This window comes from Amia ocellicauda, chromosome 20 (genome assembly GCF_036373705.1).
Source record: "Amia ocellicauda isolate fAmiCal2 chromosome 20, fAmiCal2.hap1, whole genome shotgun sequence".
In the NCBI taxonomy this organism is placed as follows: Eukaryota; Metazoa; Chordata; class Actinopteri; order Amiiformes; family Amiidae; genus Amia; species Amia ocellicauda.
In genome coordinates this window covers 24,906,445-24,925,434 of record NC_089869.1, presented here as the reverse complement: position 1 = coordinate 24,925,434, position 18,990 = coordinate 24,906,445, and the positions used below count along the sequence as shown (strand labels likewise).

Genomic DNA, 18,990 nt, shown 5'->3' with positions numbered 1-18,990 from the left:
AAATCACGTGTTAGTTATTGTTCAATCGATCCAGCCCCTTGTCCAATTTAAAGCACGGTGTTTAAAGGCTGAATAATTGTTCAGTACATGTTACTGACCTCACCAAAACACACGACTGCTTAACTGAACACAATTAAATGCTTCTCAAGTGTTTTTAAATTGGTGATTTAAGGGCTAACCTGTAAACTGTGCTGGGCCAGGGCTGGAGACCTCAGCAATAGATCCTGTCTAGATGCAAGCATTTATCACACACTCAACAACATCGATGGGATTAATCTGATCTGAAGTCCGGTTCTTTTCTTGCAATTCCTACAGTGACCCTAGACTTGTCTTCTGTCCACAGAGACACAGGGCATCCTCGCCCATGTCTGTAAGGTCTGCCCCTTTCCTGGCTTGCTTGCACTAATTAACAGTGAAATGTAATATTAATTTTAAAATCTGACCATGGACTTAGATGTCATCAATCGCAAGGTGCCGAAGTGAGTGGTGTGTGTGTGTCCGGTTGGCAGATCCCGGAGCATCGAGCAACGTGGCGCTGTACGCTGGTCTGGTGGTGGCGCTGTTCCTGTCGCTGGCGATCCTGCTGGCGGTGGGTGTGGTGGTGTACCGGCGCAGCTGCCGAGACCTCGACTCCGACATCACTGACTCCTCTGCCGCGCTCACCGCCGGCTTCCACCCCATCAACTACAAACCCCCTCGGCTAGGTAAGCCCTGCCATTCTTCTGTACAGCGCTGTACTGTCTCTGTGCTCCCTCTGCAGCGCTGTACTGTCTCTCTGCTCCCTCTGCAGCGCTGTACTGTCTCTGTGCTGACTCTACAGCGCTGTACTGTCTTTCTGCTGACACTACAGCGCTGTACTGTCTCTCTGCTGACACTACAGCGCTGTACTGTCTCTCTGCTGGCTCTACAGTGCTGTACTGTCTCTCTGCTGGCTCTACAGCACTGTACTGTCTCTCTGCTGGCTCTACAGCACTGTACTGTCTCTCTGCTGGCTCTGCAGCGCTGTACTGTCTCTCTGCTGGCTCTGCAGCGCTGTACTGTCTCTCTGCTGACTCTACAGTTCTCACACTAATCACTCTCTCCCTCTCCCTCTCTCTGACAGACAACCCCCAGCTGCTGCACCCCTCGGCGCCCCCTGATCTGACCGCCGGGGCCGGAACGTACCGCAGCCCGATGTACTCCCTGCAGGACTCAGCCGATAAGATCCCTATGACCACGTCGCCCCTGCTGGACCCTCTGCCCAGCCTGAAGATCAAGGTCTACAACTCTTCTACACTGTCCTCGCTGGAGCTGCCCAACGGTGGGGGGGCGCAGGACACAGAGATTTTCAACCTGAAAAGCCAGGGCCTGGGCTCCTCCTCGCATCTGCACACCCTGCCTCGCGAGCCTGGGCACAGTGCCAGCGCCACCCTGGGCTGCCTGGGGGGACGACTGTCCATCCCCAATACAGGTGAGCACAGCGTGGAGGGCACAGACAGCTCTGCACGGGGCTGATGTTACTGTTTGTTCTCCTCAGAGTGGAAGTGTGAATACTTTGGCCTTGCAGTCAGTGACTCCCTCCTCCTCCCTCTCTCTCTCTCTTCATCTTTCCCTCTCTCTCTCTCTCTCTCTCTCTCTCTCTCTCTCAGGCGTGAGTCTGCTGGTTCCTCCGGGGACAATTCCTCAGGGGAAGTTCTATGAGATGTACCTCATCATCAACAAGTGGGAGAACACTATGTGAGTATAACTGCCCCTCGGCCGGCTGCTGTGTGGGTTCGGGTTTGGCTCAGATGAAATGAATAAGAGCAGTTTACTTTTATTTACAGGTACCTTCCCCCCTCCCCCAGTTATTCCAATCTTGCACCTCCTGTCGTTGTGGAGAAAATAAAATCCCTTTTTTTTATTATTTCACATATAGTTGGAGATACTGTTATCAGATTGTACAGATCAGTGCCGTTCACAGTGCTTCAGCCCCATTGTGTGATCAGTGTGTATCTGTGCTGTGTTGTGTTGTGATGTCTGTACCCTAAACCTGCCCTGGAGACTTGGCCGGTTACTGTTGTCCTCCCCCTCTGGCTGTGGTCTGACACCCCCTGTCCCGCAGGCTGCCCTCCCAGGGCACACAGACAGTCCTGAGCCCGGTGGTGACCTGCGGCCCGACTGGCATGATGCTGTGCCGGCCTGTGGTGCTGACCTTGCCACACTGTGCCGAGCTGGAGCTGTCGGACTGGACCCTGCAGCTCAAGACACAACGCCAGCAGGGCAGCTGGGAGGTGAGTTTGTCTGTGAGGGACAGTGACAGTGAGTGAGTGAGAGTGTGTATCAGTGTGTATCAGCGTGTATCAGCATATGAAGCCGCAGTCTGATGTCTCTCTGTGTGCAGGAGGTGCTGACCCTGGGAGAGGAGAGCTTGTCCACCCCCTGCTACTGCCAGCTGGAGCCCCAGTGCTGCCACCTGCTGCTGGACCAGCTGGGGACCTACTGCCTGGTGGGCCAGTCTGTGTCACACCCGGCCTGCAAGCGCCTGCAGGTGGCCCTGTTCGCCCCCGCGCCCTCCCTGTCGCTGGACTACAGCCTGCGTATCTACTGCACCCAGGACACCCCCCACGCCCTCAAGGCAAGCACATTCACAACACAGATCAACTCCGCTCAAATCAGACACAGACACAGGCTGGCAGCACTTCCTCCTCACAGTGATTGCAGCAGTATTGTACCAGTGGAGGAGATGAACGGCTCACTGTTACAATCTCTCTCTCTCTCTCTCTCTCTCTCTCTCTCTCTCTCTCTCTCTCCTGTTCTCTCCCTCTACCCTTCTGCCCTGTCCCTCTCCACGTCTCTATTTTTCTCTCCTCCTCCTGGGGGGCTCTCTCACTGCCTGCAGGAGGTGGTAGAGATGGAGCGCAGTCTGGGCGGCTACCTGCTGGAGGAGCCCAAGCCCCTGCTGTTCAAGGACAGCTGTCACAACCTGCGCCTGTCCGTCCACGACGTCCCGCACGCGCAGTGGAGGAGCAAGCTGCTCGCCAAGTACCAGGTCAGAGCCGGCGCCGGGCCTCGCCGTCGCGGCACAGGGCCCCTGTTCTGTGAGGGTAGTTTTCCGTTCCTGGGGGGTGTGGTGGTAGGAGCAGGAATGAAGCACGAATTAATCCACAGCAATTCATCAGCAGAGGCCTTGAGCTGATTATGGGTTTTAAAATAAAATAAAAATTATAAAAAGGCAGCCAGAGATTTCATTTTAATTTCAGCGAAGTGGGGGGATGAGGGCACTGGGGGGATTTCCCCCGGCGAGGAGCGCGTCTCCCCAGGGGAACAGCGGCCGAGCGAGAGGCAGGATTAGTGAGGAGCACTGCAGCCTCCTATCGTCATCCCTCTCTCAGCCAGGGATTCGGGCTGGGCTTACGAGGACTGCTTTGAGGTTCTGGTTTATAAAGTCAGTGACAGGATCTGTTGTTGGTGAGGGGTTATGGTGGACGGGTCTGTCAGTGGACCGGTCCTGCACAGGGCACGTGTCTCTAGCCTTGGCTGCTGTGGTCAGACACTGCTGGATTTAAAGGACAAGCACAGCAGTGTTGTGTGCACCTGTTTATCGCCACCCCACTGTCCTGCTGTATTAATTCTGCAATGCGAGTCACCCTAGGAAAATACGAGCAAAGGCAACATAAACCAGAAATGCGGCTCTGACAGGTGTGCGTTTGTCTCCCCTCGCTGCAGGAGATCCCGTTCTACCACATCTGGAGCGGCAGCCAGCGCATCCTGCACTGCACCTTCAGCCTGGAGCGTTGCAGCGCCGCCGTGTCTGAGCTCAGCTGCAAGATCTGCGTGCGGCAGGTGGAGGGGGAGGGCCAGATATTCCAGCTCCACACCTTCATCCAAGAGGTACCGTGCAGCCCCCCGCCAGGACTGGCCGCAGTGCACCGCAGGCTGAGCGCACACCTCCGATATTCAGTCACTGTAGTCTTACATAAAAATGCATCTCCCTTTACCTGGAAGACAGTCCTCAGTGTGTGACTGTCCTTTACAGCTGCCTGACCGCACCTCTACAGCTTGCTTGCTAGTCTCTGGATGATACAGTTCTAGATTAGAACTGGTGTGCATTCACCTGTCCGCCTATCCAACTGTCTGTCCGTCTGCCCTTTCAGAACGTGACGCCTTTCAACCCGTTCCCGATGGGGGGCGGCTGCATGCCCTCCTCCCAGGTCGGCCCCTATGCCTTCCGGCTCCCCACCTCCATACGGCACAAGATCTGCAGCAGTTTGGACGCCCCCAGCGCCCGGGGCAGCGACTGGAGACAGCTGGCACAGCGGCTGGGCTTCGACAGGTGCGGAGAAACTCTGCCTCTCTCTCTCTCTCTCTGTTTCTCTCCATCCATCTCTCACACTGTCTCTCTCCATCTCTCCTTCCATCTCTCCCTCTGTCTCCATCTCTCCATCTGTCTCTCTGCCTCAGTGTGTGTTTTAACCTCTCTCTCTCTCTTTCTCTCTCTCTCTCTCTCTCTCTCTCTCTCTCTCGCAGGTATCTGAATTACTTTGCCACGAAATCCAGTCCGACAGGCGTTCTGCTGGACCTGTGGGAGGCTTGTCACCTTGATGACGCTGACCTGAGCTCCCTGGCCGGTGCGCTGGAGGAGATGGGCCGGAGCGAGGTGCTGGTGGTCATGGCATCCGAAGGCGAGTGCTGAAGCGGCTTCATGGGGTGGGGGGAGGGGGTCACACAAGCAGATGAATGAGAGTGGGGGGGTTCAGACCAGGCCCCCTGCCCCCCCCTGCCTGCCTGCACCCTCAGACCCAGCGGCACAGTGGCACGACCCGAGGACCCCCACACACGCCCCCCGGGACCGGGGCACGGCAGGGCGGAGCCGGAGCCGAGAGAGGCTCCGTGGATCCTGCATCGTCAGCAGAGCACTTGGACTCCAGCGGACCGCGCTGCCTTGTTCGTGCCGTGTGCAGGGCGCGTGGGACATGGGCTCAGTCGCGTGTGGAGGGGGGCTGTCTGCTCGTGTTGTTCTGCCCGACAGGAAGCTTGATACCCATTTATTGCCTTAGTATCTCTCACCAGATCGTACCAGTATGGTTCCAGTAAACCAGTATGCCCGATCAGTGGATGGGTTTTTAAACGCAGTCCCAGGGGAGTCTCGGGGGGTCTGTCAGAACTCCTCTGTTTCAGTTGCTTTTGTTTGTTGGAAAGACTTCCTCCTGAGCCCCGACTCTCCGAGACGTGAACGTGAGCGACGCATTTCACAATTAGACTAGAAACCTGCACCGCTGAACGCCTCTAAACCCAGGTATACTAGTCCCTCTCCCTCTCCCTCTCCCTCTCTCTCTCTCTCTCTCTCTCTCTCTCTCTGCCAGATAAGCTACAAACAGCTTCAATACCATTACGAGTTTCCTAGGAAACGCAAGTCTTAAGTTATTATCCATATTTTTGGATTTGTTTAATGTTGTCTTTGTGGTGTTTGTGTAATTATGTCCTCAGGAGTCTCTGTGTGGGGTGGGCTGTGGTCTGGGGGTTGTTGCTGGGCTGAGGGAGCTGCCTGGGGGGGCACTTGGTTCTGTCTGCGTTAAACAGGTTGGCTTTAAGACCTCAGCGCACAGCGGCTCCAGCCTGTCCGGGTTTTACTGGGAGATTGACTTGCTGCCATGTGTTCACCCTTATATGCCAGGGCTGGATCCCACTGCCCTGCATCATGGCTGGGCCTGGAAGAAGGTGGGGCAGCCACCCACAGCCCCGGTCCACAGCCATGACAGTGCCAGTCTGCAGACACACGTGGCCCCCAGTCCACAGACACACGTGGCCCTGGGCCCCCAGCCCACAGCCATGACAGTGCCAGTCCACAGACACACGCAGCCCCCTGTCCACAGACACAAGCGGCCCCGGGCCCCCAGTCCACAGTCACGCCTGCACAGAGGACCCCTGCCAGCCTCAATCAGCTCAGGCCTGTTCAGATTCAACTGAAACTCTCTGTTTGACTCTCATTTATTTTTTTAGAAAACAAGATAGGCTTTGATGATCCTGTAAAAAAATGTAATAATAAGAAAGGGCTTTGGGGGATTAAACATGAATAAACAGAAAGAGCCTCTGGGAAGGTGCAGAGAGGGAGTCGTCCTGCCCGCCAGTCCTGGCTGTTTCTGCTCTGGCCCTCAGAGGACCCCTCTCTCACAGGGCCTGGCCGAGCCGCTGGCTGTGCGGGAGAGGGACCCGCCCCCGACATGTCAGGGGGGGACACAGCACCGCGCCAGAGACACTGTGGGAAGGAAAAGAAAAAGAAAACTATGGATCGGACTTTATGAACACCTTCTGTAGTGTCTACTGGGGCCCCTACAGGTCATCTGATGTACTGCAGCCTGAGAGCCCAACTCACACCATGCCTTAGACTGGGAGCTACTGGTCAGAGCGCAGAGTCTCAGAGAGGCGGTCACTCCAGGCCGTCAGCCTGGCTTGGCGGGGCTGGAGTCTCAGCCCTTAGCAGGTCTTGGCAGGAGATGCTGCTGTGTGTCCGCTGGCTCAGCTTCGTCTCGGTGCTCTTGCCGGAGTGGGTGGCAGCAGGTTGCCAGTGTGGCTCTCTGCGGTTGTCAGCCAGTAAACAGACGGCTCACCGGTGATCCTGGTGAACCACAGCAGGCGACTGCAGTGCCAAACTCACCAGAATCAATGTACTTGTTTCATCTCTGTTTCAGGCTCTCGATTCAGCACTTTTCTTTTGCAGCTTTGGCACCGTTTGCTCAAGACAGCACCTCGTAGGGCCGGTGAATCTGGCACTGGAGAGACGCGGCGTTCTGTCTTTTTGCTGCCATTTTCCATATTTAGTTCCACATCTGTCAACTGGCTGACGATTCGGATGCTCTGTCGATATGGGCGGCTGACCCGTGTGGATTATCCGCTGGATGTTATTTGAAGGTGCCGTAGTGATTATAATCCAGGGATGAATGTAATCCCACTGTGCTGGCGCTGCCGGCGTCTCATCACGACACACGGAGCCGATGCCGGGCCGACGCGGAGCCAGTGAGCCGATCTGGCCAGGCTGTGCCGTCTGTGAGTCTCAGGGAGAGACAATCAGCCCGAGCCTCGAGCCCAGGGCCGCTCTCTCTTAATATGATTACTGTGTCTATTGTTTTTTTACTTTTCATAATTTTCCTCATTTATTATTATTGGAATGAAAAAAAAAAAGTGTTTAACTTGAGAAAGGAAAACCAAAATGTAAGCAGTATCTCTCTACCTTCACTACAGTGAATCCCCGTGCGTGTGTGCGAGTGTGTGCGTTTTATTTGATATTTTTCCACTTTTTTTCTATGTATAAGTACTATGCAAGTACACGCCAGTAAGCATTTGTTCTTGTGTAGAGGGGAGGTATATATTTTTAAAGAGAAAGTGGATGGTGCTAGTCCAGTATTAATGCAAAGGCAGGGGCAGTACGGATGGGTGGGGGCCCGGGTGAGCGGCACTGAGGGAGGTTTGCCGCCCCCCTGCCCTCGGAGAGCAGTTCAGACTCCCAGGACTCTGCTCAGGGGACAGGGACGCCCATCTGCTGGCAACACACTTTAATGCTTCAACTTCTGTTTTGATTAATTATTCTTTGAAATCTAATTGCCCAGTTATGCCAGGTACCCTGTACCCTGCAGATTGAATGATATGGCACAGGGACTGAGGCTGGCAAGCCCCCAGAGGCCTCTGCACAATTCAGAAGAGATTTCTGTTTGCTTTCTCCCAAGAAAGAAAATATGCATTTCCCTCCTGTGCTGCCGTATGTAATCCTACCTTTTTGACATCTGTAAGCAATAGATTATGCTAGATGCAGTCAACGCCTCTTTTAAACTGAACAATAAAGTGTTTCTTTAATTCTGTAAACTACCAATTGTAAATAAACGGTTAGCCTTCTTACTGTAACAAAAATAATTTTTATGCAATAAATTATATTTCCTAGTTTAACAAGAATACTTCGGCTCCTGTGATTTTTGACTACCTTCCGGTTATGATCAAGGGGGGGACAGATGAGGACAGAGGGACAGAGGGACAGGTGGAGAGATTGGTGATCAGCAGGCGCAGGAGGTAGACCGATGGACAGACACAGAGAGAGGCTGTGGGAGGAGTGTGTGCTTGTGGGTATCTGAGATTTCGAAGACAGCGAAACTCGCCAGCGCCAGGGGAGCGAGTCTGACAGAAATACAGGGCAATACTGCAGCGCAGCCGCATGCCTCTCACAGGGGAAATAAAGAAAATAATTCAACTGCAGTAAATTATTACAACTATAACTATTAGTGTGAGCCGGGGACCCGGGGGTGCATTCACACAGCATCTCCCACCGCGCCGAATTTACCGCCCTTTATCGGAAAACACAAAAACAAACGAATGGAGCAAAATCCAAAAGCAGCCTTTAAACCGCCTTGGAGAGTATGGGTTTAACGTCCTGAGAGATGGATGTGACACACTCCAGCTCCACTGCGCTGTTTTCTTATTTGGTGTGACCTGAGCGCGATGCTTCTGTTCTAATAAACCGAGGCGCCGCTGCCCCGGGACCGGGCATGTAGGACCCCCGCAGGGCCGCAGGGGGTGGAGAGCTGGGCAGTCTGTGTTTTCTCTCCCCAGCTCTCTGACTGGCTCTGTTGGCTGACAATACTGCACTGAGCTTCACCTCGAACACCGTTTCTCACATCACTACTTGTACAGGACACAGATGCTTGAATTGCTCTTTACCTGTGACAGCCTGACTGAAGAACAAGTACAAACCCACTCAATGTCGCATACAGAGCCATGCAGCGACTCACACGTCAAGACACGCATGCACATATGTACGTATACAGACGCAGTAATACAGACACACAAACACACACAGCCCTGCACACAGGACGGGCTGAGTGGCCCACTGCTCGAACCCTGGTCGTTTCAGAGCACAGCGGGGGGGATCAGTGACTCTTTGACAGGCCATTAGCTTCTGATTATTAATGCATAGTGGCAGTCAGCCTGGCAGAGTGACTGGCAGCAGGGAAATTCCGCAGTAATGAGTTGACATGCTTGAGAAGCAACTGCAATTAATTAGGCACATCACCAGAGATGATATTGTGCTAATGCATTATTAATGTGTAACACACACATTTTTCCTGTACGACAATCAGTCACAGTGTAACTTTTACCCTGTCGGAGCAGCGCTGCGCTTGGCTTGTCCCAGACACGAGAGAGAGGCAGTGTGCCCTTTCACATGTTTGCCTCAGACCACCGTGGCCAGGAGCGGGTTTCAACAGCAAGGTCAGTCACCTTCTCACTTCCTCTTGCTGTTACCCTGCGGCATCCCTCAGTCTCTGGAATCAGACAAATGATACAATCAGCTGGCCGTGTATTTAATAGATCAGTGCAGACAATCATAAAGACAATTGGAGCAACTAGATCTGTACTACAGCCATGCAACCAGGCCATCAGGCACACGTGGCGCTGTCTGTGCCAGTCAGCAGTGGGCGTATTGATAACAAGGCACAGTCCAGAGTTGGCTTAACTGGTGCTGTAGGTCGGCAGCAGATGAAGCTGTGGACTGTCTGTCTGATCAGGTTTACAGAGGCTGTGCACCTCCCTCTACACGCCGAAGAGAGAGAGCTGTGTCAGTTTAGATGATAACTGGCAATTAGTGGCAATCTGGTGCAGATTAGAGATGCACAATTAAACAATAATATCTGTCAGCGCTCTCACAATAGCCAGGTTAATAACAGGCCCGTCTGGAGCTCAGCTGCGCTTGTAGCACTTACTGACAGAGACTCCGTCACGTCCCCGTCTCCCTCACACTGCACTGGAGATGAAGGATAAACACACTGACAGCTCTCCTAAATATATCTTTATTGGCCTGGAAAGCTGTGAAAAGCTGAGGATTTGATAAAAAAAAAAAGAAAGCAGATACAGTCATAGAGCTGAGAGAACAGAGATGTTACACGTCTACACATCAATCCTGGAATGTCCTCTCCCGGGGACAGTTCTGCAGCGTCTGTGTTGCAGTATGACTGAGCAAAATGCATCACTGTTGTGGGGGTCAATTAACAAGGGGGTGAACCATATGGGCCACGGATGAGCCGTGCCGTGGCAGAGCACCCTGCTGCTGAGCCTCGGTGGGTTTGTGTGCAGAGAGTGAATACTGGTGAACGTGACGAGCAGATGCCTAGGGTTGAGATCTGGGTTTAAACAAACCTGCACGTTTCTTATGACAGGACTGATGTTCAGATCTGTGTTTAGCAAATAAAGACAGGAAGACGGCAACACAAAACTGGGTTCTATTGGATGCCGGCGGCCGCTTTAATTCACTGTGACCGATCACAGCCTGGGGCTCAGACAGCGCTCTACAGAGTAATGATGGCGACAAGCATAAACATTGCCTAGTCATGAATAAACTTACAATCACTGAGATTTTATTACAAACAAATGTCAGCCATTCAGTTCCAACTCCCTAGTGCTTCAGCTCTGTCCCACAGCGCTCTCTGCTGGCAATCTGCGGTACTGAAGCAGCCTCTGGGAAACGGCAGGGAGTGATGGTTTACAGCCTTAAATAACAGCCATGAGGACAGCAGTGTCTGCGCGACAGAAGTGCGCTGAGCTCCACACCCAGAGGACAGAGACAGAGCCGTGGCATTAACCCCCTCTGTCAGATAGACATACACATGCGCACTGTGTTGGGCGCTATACAGTCCGCTGTTTCTGTAGGACTGCACCCCTGTCATGTGACTGTGGCGTGGCTCGGCGCTCGGCTGGCCGTGCCTGGCGGCGCTCTGTGCGCCACTGCGCTGGCTGGCGGTGTAGTCAGGAAGTGAGTGTTTGCGTGGCCTGGGGGCGCAGATTGAAGGCACGGCGGAGAGCAGTGCGCAGCCCCGGCTCTTACTCTGTCTCTGTGGGCGGACAGGAGCACACCCCGGCTCCGGTGAGAGGCGCCGCCGGACAGAAAACCCTCCGTGCTCCGGTGAGTGTGGGCTCTGCGAGGGACTGTGTGTGTGTGTGTGTATGTATGTATGTGTAGTGTGTTGTGGGGACGGGGGTGTTTACTTGCAGTTAACAGTTCAACGGTTTGAGTTTTCAGCTGTCAAAGTGTCCCTTAATTACAGAGTTATAGTTATGCAAACTTGGGGGATCTATGACGTGCTAGTAAACGTGTATCTGTACAGCGGACATGTAAAGTAACTCAGTGCACCCAGTGGACTGCCCCCCGCCCTGGCGCTGCGAGTGGACAGTGATGCAACAGTGGGGTCATGTGACCGTGCGGAGGGAGACCACCCCTGTTTGTGCGGAGGGAGACCACCCCTGTGGGTGCGCAGCTCCAGTGGCTCCGAGTTGTTCTCTCTGCAAGTCGGAACAGGATCACAATGACACACCCGTCATAACTACATACTGTAATAAAGCAGAACACTTCTTAACTCCTCAGAGTCCGCTTTCTCACAGCCATGATCATCATGATTTCTACAGCAGCGCACTGGTCTGGAGGCATCAGTATCCATCAGTTAACCTACACACCCTGGCCAACACAATGCTACAACACCAGTCTGATTCCAGAGCTGTGCATTGTGTTCATGACGTGCTGACTGCCAGTGTGTGCAGTGTGCGACACACACAGAAGGGGAAGTGGCCGCCGGATCGTCAGTGCTGGCTCAGACATGACTCAGTCCCAGTAAGCAGTGTGTCAGCGCTGGGCGGCTCGGTCACAAGGCTGTTGCACTAATTTCCCCCAATGCGAGCGGGTCAGAAGCCTCAGCACAGGCAGTGATGTTGACACGTGAGCAGGGCGAGTGTGGGGCTGTGTGGACGTGCCTCTCTCCTGTGAGGAAAGCTGTGCTGGGGTGTGCGACTGACGGCTCGGCTCAGAGGACCTGCAGAAATCACATGACCGATCCCACTTTCGCCAAGTTTCCCACAAAATGTGCTGTGAGGGGATTCTGCCTTTTTCCAAGAATCTGGAGAATGGCGGAGGCAGGAGCGGCTGAGGTACAGGGGGCTCATTCCACACGCTCCTGTAAACAGAGGGACACTTGTTGACGTGTTTACTGCAATTAAATGGCCACAATTTTGCTACAGGCAGTCTGTACAGAATCCGTGAAGAATGTGTTTAGATGTTGGCAGTAATCCACTTTCCCTCATCAAAGCATTGAAGGGAAAATCCTGATAAATGGTCCGGTTCTCTCTCACGATTGCAGCCACTGTCCCCACGCACACGGCTCCCCCACGCCTGTGGACGTGTTATGGGGACAAAAAACTGTTTATTACTTGTCTTCACCCGGGTACAGCCAATTAACTAATGAGGAAAGGAGGCAACAGTGCTAGGCCTTTCATCCCTCTCTCTTTCTCTCTCCTACTGCCGTTCTTCAACCAGGGTGTTTCAAGCAGACCCCAGGCTGGAGTGACGCGTCCCCCCCACAATGAGTCTCTGAGGGTTTAGACGATTCCTCTCGCCTGAGGATTGCAGGGGAGCAGGGCTCACAGCGACACTGTGGGTAAGTGAGCGGTGTGTGTGCGCGTGCGTGTGTTGACCAGTACATGTTTTTCTGAACTGAGTGGTCCTGCAGATGGACCCTGTGCTGTTTGTTTGGACTTCTGGTTCAGTCAGATGGTATGCGTCCTCTCGGGCCCTCTGCTGCTCCTGGGTGATTATTTCATTATAGAGGAGTCTGTGCCAAACTGCGGTCTAGCACGGCACAGCAGGGTCCACGCTTGTGGTCGCTGTTGTGTTGCGCTGTGTGGGAGATTGTATGTCAAAGTTGTCTTTAATCCCGAGCTTGTCTCCAGCAGGTGGTGTATCCAGTGACGTCAGCCCTGTCCTGTCCACGGACTCACTCCATACCCCCCAGTGAGGATGGAGGGGCCAGATTCCCTGCAGACCAGTCTGAATGCCTCCTACCTGCCGGCCCTCCAGCCTCAGCCCGAGGACGAGGAGCCCCTGCTGCCCGGCGACCCTGTGGCCGACCCCAGGCTCCCCGGGGGCCACCGGCCCCACGACTCCTACAGCCTGGTCTACTGCATCTTCTTCCTGCTGGGCATCGGCTCCCTGCTGCCGTGGAACTTCTTCATCACGGCCAAACACTACTGGCTGTACAAGCTGAGCAACGGCTCCGAGCCGAACTCTGGACACAGCCCGACCTCGGACCTGAGCGTGAGTCCCCCACATGTCCGCCCCTCACAATCTCTGAGTGTGTCTCTGTTTAGAGCCTGACCTCGGCCGTCCCTGTCACAGTGCACAGAGTGGACAGAGCTCAGGCCCGGATCCCCGCTGTGTTTGTGTTCAGCCCTGCTCTGCTCTCTCCTCTCGCATGAATGCTCCCGGCAGTGACACACCGCTGTGCTCTGTTTTCTAGGATTACTTTGAGAGCTATCTGGCCATCGCCTCCACCGTGCCCTCAGTGCTCTGCCTGGTGCTCAACTACGTCCTCGTCAACAAGTATGTCGAGTCTCCTGAGTGAGAGGCGGCGTGAGAGCGAGGATGCCCGGCCGTCCTCCCTCAGCCTTTCACACCTCCTCTCTCCCTGCTTCTCCACCTCCCCTAGAAATGAGAGATTTACAACACGAATAACACATGATTTCAGACACGCACATAACAGCCATGTTGTCCTGTGTTCAGTGCGTGGTCGCAGTGATGCTGTCTCCCTGTCCCCCGGTCAGGGTGTCTCCAGCCGTGCGCGTCTACAGCTCCCTGGCGGTCATCCTGCTGGTGTTCGTGCTCACCACGGCGCTGGTGAAGGTGGACACGGGGGGCCGGCGAGAGGAGTTCTTTGCTGCCACGCTGGTGAGCGTGGCTGTGGTCAGCGGGGCGTCCAACGTGTTCACAGGCAGCGTGTTCGGAGTGACCGGCCGCTTCCCCATGCGGATCTCACAAGCACTCATCTCTGGTACGTCAGTGTGTGTCAGTGTGTCTAATTGTTGACAATGTGAAGCTCTGGTCAGACCTTCAGTGCTGCGTCTCTCTGGGGTCACAAACCCTGCTGTTGAGTTACGATGAGCGCAGGAGCTCAGAACTGACCAAGTGCACCCTGAGAGGCTTTATTGTCCATATTTGTGTGTGTGTTGACCACTGTGATCCACTGTAACACGTTCTCAGGTGCCAGTGTGCCCCTCCATGGAGCCCCACTGTCTGCCATCCTGCAAGGTCTGTGTCTCTGCAGTTGTGTGTTGTCCCCCTGTCCTCCCAGCGTCTATGCGATCGTTCGGTTCAGCATCGTCCTGCCGACGGAGCTCACGGTCACGCGTGTTGTGTCTCTGGTGTGTTCTGTGTGGGAGGAAACGTTGTCACTGTGAATATCTGAGAGGTGTTGAGGAGCATCGTGGTGCCGGTTCCTCTCTCTCTTTCACGCCTGCACTCTCTCTCTCACACCGTATCTTATAATGCACGTTTCTCTCCCATCCGCTTCCTCTCTCACAGCCTCTGCCCACTGTCTCCTTCACTCACTCACTCTCTCTCCCTCCCTCAGGCCAGGCCATGGGTGGCACCCTCAGCGCCGTGGCGTCGGTCATTGACCTGGCCGCTGCCCATGATGTCACAGACAGTGCGCTGGCGTACTTCCTGACTGCGGACGTCTTCATAGTGCTGTGCATTGGCATGTACTTGCTGCTGCCCCACCTGCACTACTCCAGGTCTGTGTGCGTGTGTGCGTGTGCAGGGTCATGAAACGGCCATAGTTCAACAACACAAATCTGTCTGTCAGTCTCTGTCTGCCCCACCTCCCTGGCAACTGAAGGGTTAATTAAAACGGACTCCAGGCTGAGTTTCGTCCACATGTGGGAGAAACCACATCGAGATGACGCAGCAGAGCGAAACTGAGAGCTGCGGCGAAAGAGGAAGCTGCCGGCAGCTCCGGGGGAAACCCGACCTCTCCGGCCTCGGCCTCCTCTCCCAGCCCAGACTGATACCTTTCGACGCTAAAGGAACCAAACGGTTATATACTAGGATGTCTGTTTAGTTCGGTGAATATGTCTCGCCAGGATGGAGAGAGTCGCACCATAATTTCTCTGAATTGGAGAGTGATTTATTTTTTCATATTATTATTAAAATTGCAGACAATATTACAACGCATCTACAGGCATATGTGTAGATGACAATATCATATTAACTGCTTATATGTATTTAAATATAACTACAGTGTGGAGTAGTGGTCAGAGCTCTGGACTCTGGAGCACAGGGTTGTGGTTCAATCCCGGGGGGACACTGATGTTGTACCTTTGAGCAAGGCACTTTACCTACAGTGCTCCAGTAAATGCCCAGCTGTATAAATGGGTAAAAAATATATATATATTGTAACAATTGTAAGTCACCCTGGATAAGGGTGTCTGCTAAGAAATTGAGAAATAATTGAGTAATAAATTAACACAAAAAATACACACAAAATAAATATTTGTTGCTGACAATAAAGTTACCTTTTTTTTGTTTTGTTCAGACTAGCACAGCAATAAGCTCGCTGGTAAAACAAGCGGGTGCAAGACAACGGCCCGTCAGTGTAGTGCAGATTTCCGCAGTTCTGCGCAGATCTGCACAATTCCTCCAAACCCATTGTTGGAGCTGTGCTACGCTTTTGTCGTGGTATCATTTTGGTATTGAGTATTGTGATACTTAACTTGGTATCGGTATCCTGACAACACTAGTTTGCATAGAGGTGTGTCAGTGTGTGTCTGTGTCTGTGTCTGAAACTCAGAATTCACTCATGTAAAATACTGTTTTATTGTTTGGAGTATTTTACATTCAACAAATAAAAACAATTCAAATTTTTAATACTTATGATTAAAAACTTTTTTAAAATCAATTCTTAAAATCACTTAAAATTTGTAAAATCTTTGTGATTTAACAAAAACAAAAAAAACTTAACTTTAAATAAACAAGTGCACAAACCAACAAAACAAACGTGATTAAAGCAAAACTGCTAACCAACATAAAAGTCAAATACATTGATAATAACTGAAAATGCACTGGATAATAAAAATAAAAAAACAATTAAAAAGGTAAAAATAAAAAACAAACAAAAAGGTCCAATGCATTTAAAATTAAATCCAAAACGGACAATGTATTTGACAAAAAAATAGAACAAAACTAAACCAAAAAAAACGTAAACAATTAGTGTTTTAAAAACAACTAAATCTTTAAAAACAGTTAAAATTCATTTTTAAAAGTCATTTTAAAAGCAATCATTCATAAAATGGTTAAAAGATCTTGGACTCGGGCTCCAGCAGGGGGAACTGACCGTCCCCGGAGGTGGAATTCACTCATGTATGCGTGTAAATTGTTTGTGTGAGTTCTGGCAGTGTGTGAGTGTTAATGCTGGAGGGACAGTGATTGACGTGCAGGGAGGTGGTCTGTACAGACAGACTCTGGAGCCGGGGGCGGCACTGCGGCCCAGAGCGCAGGGTCTTGCCCTTATTTCTGAGCAGCCCGGCTGCAGATCCCTGCGTCACCACATGGTGGCGACAAACCCATGGAAAGTTAACATCAGGTTGAGTTTCCTACATTTTTGAGCTGCAGGATAAACTGAGCAGTGCTGATGAACATAAGAACCTAAGAACATAAGAAAGTTTACAATCGACAGGAGGCCATTCGTCCCATCGTGCTCGTTTGGTGTCCATTAATAACTGAGTGATCAAGGATCCTATCCAGTCTGATTTTGAATGTTCCCAAATTGTCTCTTCAGCCACATCGCTGGGGAGTTTGTTCAGATTGTGACGCCTCTCTGTGTGAAGAAGTGTCTCCTGTTTTCTGTCTTGAATGCCTTGAAGACCAATTTCCATTTGTGTCCCCGGGTGTGTGTGTCCCTGCTGATCTAGAAAAGCTCCTCTGGTTTGATGTGGTCGATGCCTTTCATGATTTTGAAGACTTGAATCAAGTCCCCACGTAGTCTCCTCTGTTCCAGGGTGAAAAGGTTCAGGTCCTCAGTCTCTCAGTAGGACATTCCCTTCAGACCTGGAATAAGTCTGGTTGCTCTCCTCTGAACTGCCTCTAGAGCAGCGATATCTTTCTTGAAGTGTGGAGCCCAGAACTGTCCACAGTATCCAGATGAGCTCTAACTAGTGCATTGTACAGTCTGAACATCACTGCCCTTGTTCTCAATTCTACACTTTTGACAATATACCCTAACATTGTGTTTGCCTTTTTTATTGCTTCCCCACATTGTTTGGATGGAGAAAGTGAGGAGTCCACGTAGACTCCTAGGTCTTTCTCATGCGTTACTTCATCTAGTTCTATTCCTCCCATAGTGTAATTATAGTGGACATTTTTGTTACCTGCATGTATTACCTAGTACTTGTCCACATTGAATTTCATCTGCCGGGTGTCGGCCCACAATAGCCTATGCTGCCAAGATTGTATCTGCTGAGCCACCTATTTTAGTATCATCTGCAAATTTGACAAGTTTGCTAACTATCCCAGAGTCCAGATTATTAATATAGATTAGAAAAAGCAAAGGCCCTAGTACTGATCCCTGTGGAACTCCACTAACAACCTCACTCCAGTTAGAAGTGACTCCAGTTAGAAGTGACTCCTCTAATCAACACCCTCTGTTTCCTAGACATCAACCAGTTCATAATCCATCTACTTACATTACCCTGAATGCCTGCAGCTTCCAATCTGAGGATCAGTCTTTGGTGTGGAACCTTATCAAAAGCTTTTTGGAAATCTAAGTATATCATATCATATGCTTTCACATGATCTACAGCTGCAGTTGCATGTTCAAATTCTAATAAATTAGTAAGACATGATCTGCCTCGTCTAAACCCATGTTGACTATCTCCAAGAATATGGTTTTCATTAAGATGCTCCTCTATTTTCTGTCTAATCATTTTCTCCAACATTTCACAGGTGATGCAGGTGAGACTGATTGGTCTGTAATTTCCTGGCTCAGTTTAGTCTCCTTTCTTGAGGATTGGTATGACATTTGCTGTCTTCCAGTCAGTTGGCACATCCCCTGTTCTAAGTGTCATTTGGAATAATCGAGTTAGCGGCCTATAAATAATAATGAATAGAACATTTGCCACATCTTGTTCGTTTTCCAGGATACTTCCATTTTTGCCCTTTATCTGTTTCACCTCCTCCTTTATTGACCTCTTGCTGTTGTAATATTGAAAAAAGCTCTTTGCATTGGAAGCCGTTGTCCTGCTGCGGCCTCTGACTGCCTGTCCGTTCCTCTCTGCTTGCAGGTACTACATGCTGGCTCCTCCTGGTGGGGGTGCAGACGGGGAGCAGCTGGCCGGGGGGACGGTGCCGCCGCTGCGGCCCATCCTGAAGAAGACGGCGGTGCTGGGGCTGTGCGTGTTCTACGTGTTCTTCGTCTCCATTGTGGTGTTCCCGGCCGTGTCCTCGGGCATCCAGTCCGTGCACCGGGACTCGGGCAGCCCCTGGACGGGCAAGTACTTTGTGCCGCTGACCAGCTTCCTGCTGTACAACATGGCGGACTTCTGCGGCCGGCAGGCCACGGCATGGGTCCAGGCCCCGGGGCCACGGAGCCGCCTGTTGCCGGTGCTGGTGCTGCTGCGTACGCTGCTCGTGCCGCTCTTCGTGTTCTGCAACTACCAGCCGCGTGGGCGGCTTCACACCGTGCTGTTCGCCCAGGATGCCTATCCCGTGGTCTTCATCTCCCTGCTGGGCCTCAGCAACGGCTACCTGGGCACCTTGCCCATGATCTACGGGCCTAAGGTGGTGCCGCGCGAGCTGGCCGAGCCAGCCGGGGTCCTCATGTCCTTCTTCCTCACACTGGGGCTGGCCACCGGCTCGGCCTTCTCTGTCCTCCTCGTGCACTGCATCTGAGGACCGTGCGCACAGGTGGCAGGGGGCTGGCGTTGGGACGCAGCGCACGACTGTGTGTTGATGGTTTTAACAGCGACTGAAGTAATCAAGCAATTACTGTTTTTAAAAACTGTTTTATTCTGTGAACTCCCACAATGCCCTGCTAAAGCAGCCCTGAGAGGCAGCAGGAGGAGCTCAGGGAGAGACGTTTTATAAAATAAATAATGATCGAGAGTTCTTCTGGTTCTGTTATTGATTTGACCCAGGAATATTCTGCAGGGTCTTACTGTCTCTCCTCAAACTCTGTG

At 52.1% G+C, this 18,990-nt stretch overlaps 2 protein-coding genes across 4 annotated transcripts in view; both read left to right on the top strand.

Annotated features, from left to right (window-relative positions):
* The window catches only part of unc5b (unc-5 netrin receptor B), a 42,529-nt gene extending 34,630 nt beyond the window's left edge, over positions 1-7,899 (top strand). Inside the window, exons 9-17 of the mRNA XM_066693114.1 lie at positions 510-704; positions 1,103-1,450; positions 1,629-1,716; positions 2,084-2,252; positions 2,363-2,596; positions 2,861-3,010; positions 3,688-3,852; positions 4,116-4,294; positions 4,489-7,899. Of these exons, the coding sequence (XP_066549211.1) occupies positions 510-704; positions 1,103-1,450; positions 1,629-1,716; positions 2,084-2,252; positions 2,363-2,596; positions 2,861-3,010; positions 3,688-3,852; positions 4,116-4,294; positions 4,489-4,654 (1,694 nt within the window). The 3' untranslated portion in view covers positions 4,655-7,899. The remainder of the gene's footprint in view (positions 1-509; positions 705-1,102; positions 1,451-1,628; positions 1,717-2,083; positions 2,253-2,362; positions 2,597-2,860; positions 3,011-3,687; positions 3,853-4,115; positions 4,295-4,488) is intronic.
* A 2,827-nt stretch (positions 7,900-10,726) lies between these two features.
* On the top strand, positions 10,727-18,916 carry slc29a3 (solute carrier family 29 member 3). 3 transcript variants are annotated; one of them, XM_066692793.1, is made up of 8 exons: positions 10,727-10,900; positions 12,302-12,422; positions 12,715-13,078; positions 13,281-13,363; positions 13,585-13,811; positions 14,021-14,068; positions 14,391-14,553; positions 18,097-18,916. In XM_066692793.1, the coding sequence occupies exons 3-8, from the start codon at positions 12,782-12,784 to the stop codon at positions 18,701-18,703; spliced, it is 1,425 nt and encodes a 474-aa protein (XP_066548890.1). In that variant the 5' UTR covers positions 10,727-10,900; positions 12,302-12,422; positions 12,715-12,781; the 3' UTR covers positions 18,704-18,916. The 3 variants fall into 3 exon arrangements, with proteins under 3 accessions (XP_066548890.1, XP_066548888.1, XP_066548891.1); XM_066692791.1 differs by having other exon boundaries at positions 10,730-10,900; positions 12,718-13,078; XM_066692794.1 differs by lacking the exon at positions 14,021-14,068 and having other exon boundaries at positions 10,731-10,900; positions 12,718-13,078.
* Positions 18,917-18,990: the final 74 nt, after the last annotated feature.